The sequence below is a fragment of the Belonocnema kinseyi genome, chromosome 3 (assembly GCF_010883055.1).
Source record: "Belonocnema kinseyi isolate 2016_QV_RU_SX_M_011 chromosome 3, B_treatae_v1, whole genome shotgun sequence".
Lineage (NCBI taxonomy): Eukaryota > Metazoa > Arthropoda > Insecta > Hymenoptera > Cynipidae > Belonocnema > Belonocnema kinseyi.
This window is the reverse complement of record NC_046659.1, coordinates 35,764,432-35,768,085: the sequence shown is the minus strand read 5'-3', so window position 1 is coordinate 35,768,085 and position 3,654 is coordinate 35,764,432. Positions and strand designations below refer to the sequence as shown.

At 35.9% G+C, this 3,654-nt stretch overlaps 1 protein-coding gene across 1 annotated transcript; it reads right to left on the bottom strand.

Annotated features, from left to right (window-relative positions):
• Positions 1 to 2,133: 2,133 nt before the first annotated feature.
• On the bottom strand, positions 2,134 to 2,997 carry LOC117169776. Its single transcript, XM_033356284.1, has one exon. The coding sequence runs from the start codon at positions 2,995 to 2,997 to the stop codon at positions 2,134 to 2,136; it is 864 nt and encodes a 287-aa protein (XP_033212175.1).
• Positions 2,998 to 3,654: the final 657 nt, after the last annotated feature.

Here is a 3,654-nt window from a genome sequence, read left to right as displayed (position 1 = left end):
TTAGTTTACAGTAAAGGAACTTATTTCAATGTACATTGCCTTAATGAAGTTTCCGGACCAGGACTTTGAGTCAATTTCCAAAGATTACCTTGTAATTAAAAGGCGAAAAACTTAAAATATAAAATAATGAGAGTGTTCAGATTACAAAAATACTTAAACCTATAATGTTCAAAAACTTAAAAACTACAATTATGTACAATTATACTTGCCAAACAGCGTTCACATTGAAAAAGAGCATTTTGAAATTCAAATTTCGCACCAATCACACATGCGCATAAGCATGCGCAGAGTTCCATCACGGGCCACATGTATTTTCTAAAATATCCGATATATCCTGTACCCAGTGGGCACAAAATTTGGCGACGTCTTTACGACATCGTTACGACATCTTTACGACATCTTTACAACATCCTATGTCCATGTCGTTCAGGTGTCTTTGCGATATCGTAAAGACATCGTCAGATCATACGACTTATTTACGATATCGTAAAGACACTTCAATGACATGGACATAGGTTGTCGTAAAGTTGTCGTAAAGATGACGTAACGACGTCGTAAAGATGTCGCCAAACTTTGTGCCTACTGGATAATTTCGACCACCAAACGTTAAGAAATCACTACCAAACACCAACAAACGACCACCAAACGATGTCAGAAGGAATTAAAAAAGAAAATTGAAGTGGGGTGCCAACGGAAGTTGACGCACCACTTTTTAAAACTCGATAACTTTTTTTTATTTTGACCACCAAACGTTCACGGACGACTACCAAACATCACCAAACGACCACCAAACGATACCAAAAAGAATTTTTGAAAATATTAAAAAGTGCTGTGCCACCGTGAATTTGGCACCCCAAATTTGAAAAATCAATAACCTTTTCAATTTTGACCACCAAAACCTTCAAAGTTGACCACCAAACACCACCAAACGTCCACCAAACGATTCCATATAAAAAATCTGATATTTTAGAGTTGGGGTGCCAACTTCACGGGCTTACGAGATGAAACTGTAAAAACAAAAGAGAGAATTATACTCTCAGTGTTTAAGAATGCTTCTCGAACGACAGAAATGAGCAAGACAATTTAGCTTCTCGTATCTTATGCAACACTAATTAAGAAGGTCAACAACAGACGCCGCCGAAAATTGAAAATGGCGGCACACAGGCCCGCCGAATAAGAGTCGGCGACGTCATGGCGGGAATGATTTATCGGCGGCGTCGTCAGCGTGGCGCGACGGCGCAGGAATCTAGTTAAAAATGTTTGAAAATGGTTAAAAAAATGTTCAGTGTTGGAGAATTTAACTCTAACATTTTGTATCTGAGAGCGCTAGTTGCAAATAAGTAACAAATGACAAATTTTAAAGATTTTGCAGATGGGCTTTGTTTTTTCCTAATTCGAATTGACAGACACGGAGAAAAATGTTTGGTAGCTCTCACCCCGGCAAGGGTGAGATTTACTATACGGAGTAGTATATAATGGACCGACTAAGCTAGCGGTTGAATTTACTAAACGCTTGTCTAGTCCGTATTACTACTCACAGTACCGTAGTGCATACTACGCATGCGGTCGGATGGACGATTCTCGTATAGCAGAATATACGAAGAGGAAACGTCGTCCCTACTGCGCATGCGGTCAGATGGACGATTCTCGTTTAGTAGAATATACGACGCGGCAATGTAGTTTCTATTGAGCAAGAGGTCGCTTGAAAGATACTTGTTTAGTAGTATATAGGAAGTGGGAATGTAGTTACTACTGCGAAAGCAAAACTTATTTAGTAAAATCCACTTAGGGGCAAAGTAAATTTCACCTCTGTGGATCGTGTTTTATAACTTAAGTATAGTGATTGAATTAAATAAATGTAAATTATTGTTAATTGTGTCTTACTTAATAATTAATAAATTATTGAGTAACAATTCAATTAAAAATAATTAAAATCATTAATTAAGTCATTAGCAAGGTATCAAAGAAAATTAATAACTAATTCATTGTTACACAATTTATTGTTCAATTTGCTATACAATTTAAAAAAAAATGCAATAAAGCTTATATTTTATATATATAAAATAAGATATATTTTGGAAGCAATTACGCATACGTATTATATAAAAATATACACAGATATATTTACAAAGACTACAATGCATGTCTGAGTGACAAAACATCTCGTCCGTCGTTTAAGCAATGATGTATCGCTAAATACGGAGATACCAAATTCTCAGCCAAACAACAGGTCTTTTCAAAAGAGTTAATTACTTCATATGCATGTAACTCTTCAATGAAAGATTTTACTATGATTTTCTCGCAGGCAAACAGAACTCGCTCCTCTTCATTGGCGAAAATATTTAAAATTTTTCCAAATTCTATAAAGCCTTCCGGATCGACATCAATAACTAGAATTGAACCAACTTTATACTTTGTTCCATTAATTTGTACCCACGAAACATCTAAGCAAGTTCCTGAAAAGTTTTCAGGAATACATTTCACAGATTCAGTTAACTGTATCCGTAACGTTTCGCTATCCAGACTATCACCATCTTCCAATTCAAATTCAGGTGATAAGCCACGCTTGCCAATAAGGCGATAGCACAATCGGAGCTGTTCTTTAACAGCAATAGTGTGACAAGGATTTTTTCGTGAGGTTGTTGATGAGGTAATATTTTTTAATTCTCTATGCTTTGACTCATATCGCAAAAGACTGAGATGAGATAAAGGACCAGACATTCGCATAATCTGTGAGTAGTGTTGCATGTTGTGAAATTTTGGCTTTAAAGTATCATTAAATAATTTGAGATACAAATTATGATGTTGGTTCACGAGACAATCAAATATATCAATCATATCTCTACTCAAAGATTTCGCGAAACAAATATCCATGATTTGTCTCAATAAGGAGAATAACTGCCAGATTTCCTGCTCCATGTCAATGCCACCTTCAATTAAATCTTCAACAAGCATCGGAAATACTAAAATAAAGGTGTGCATTTCACTTGTAGACATGGATAATTTTTTCTTATTGACCTCATCGTATCTCAACAGGGGCGGCTTGTTACGAAAACCATTTTTTTCATAATTAAATGATTTTATTTTTGAATTTAATCGATTAAGATTAAGGGTTTTATCACGCCCACAAATAAGATAATGCAAAATGTGTTGCATATCTTACCTGCAGACTCCTTCGAGCAAATCATGGGCTATATCAGAAAAATTATTTAATATCACGTGAAAATATTCAACGAGGTTCCAAATTGAATTTTCTTTAACGCCGGTTTGCTTTTGTTGATGAAAACCGTCTGTTTCATACTGATCGCGTGTTCTTATTAGTTCGTCTCGAAGGGGGCAGTTTGTTTGAGTTTGATGCTTTGGCATTTTACAGAACCTACAATAAATGTTCGCATTGGGACCCTCCATGAAACCAGCGGCACTGTTGAGTGCCTCATTGTCACCTAACAGTAACGCTAAAGCAAAGTAAACTTTTTTTGCTTCCCCATCAATATTTAATTCAATTCCCTCACGCGAAAGTAAATTTAATTCATCAACCAGTATTTTGAAAACAGCATCATTTCCCTCTGGAGATGTTTTTCTATCATTTGAGTTGAAAAGGGCTGCAGTGAAAATATTTTCTACTCTTGACCGATATTCAGGGGGCAAGCAAGG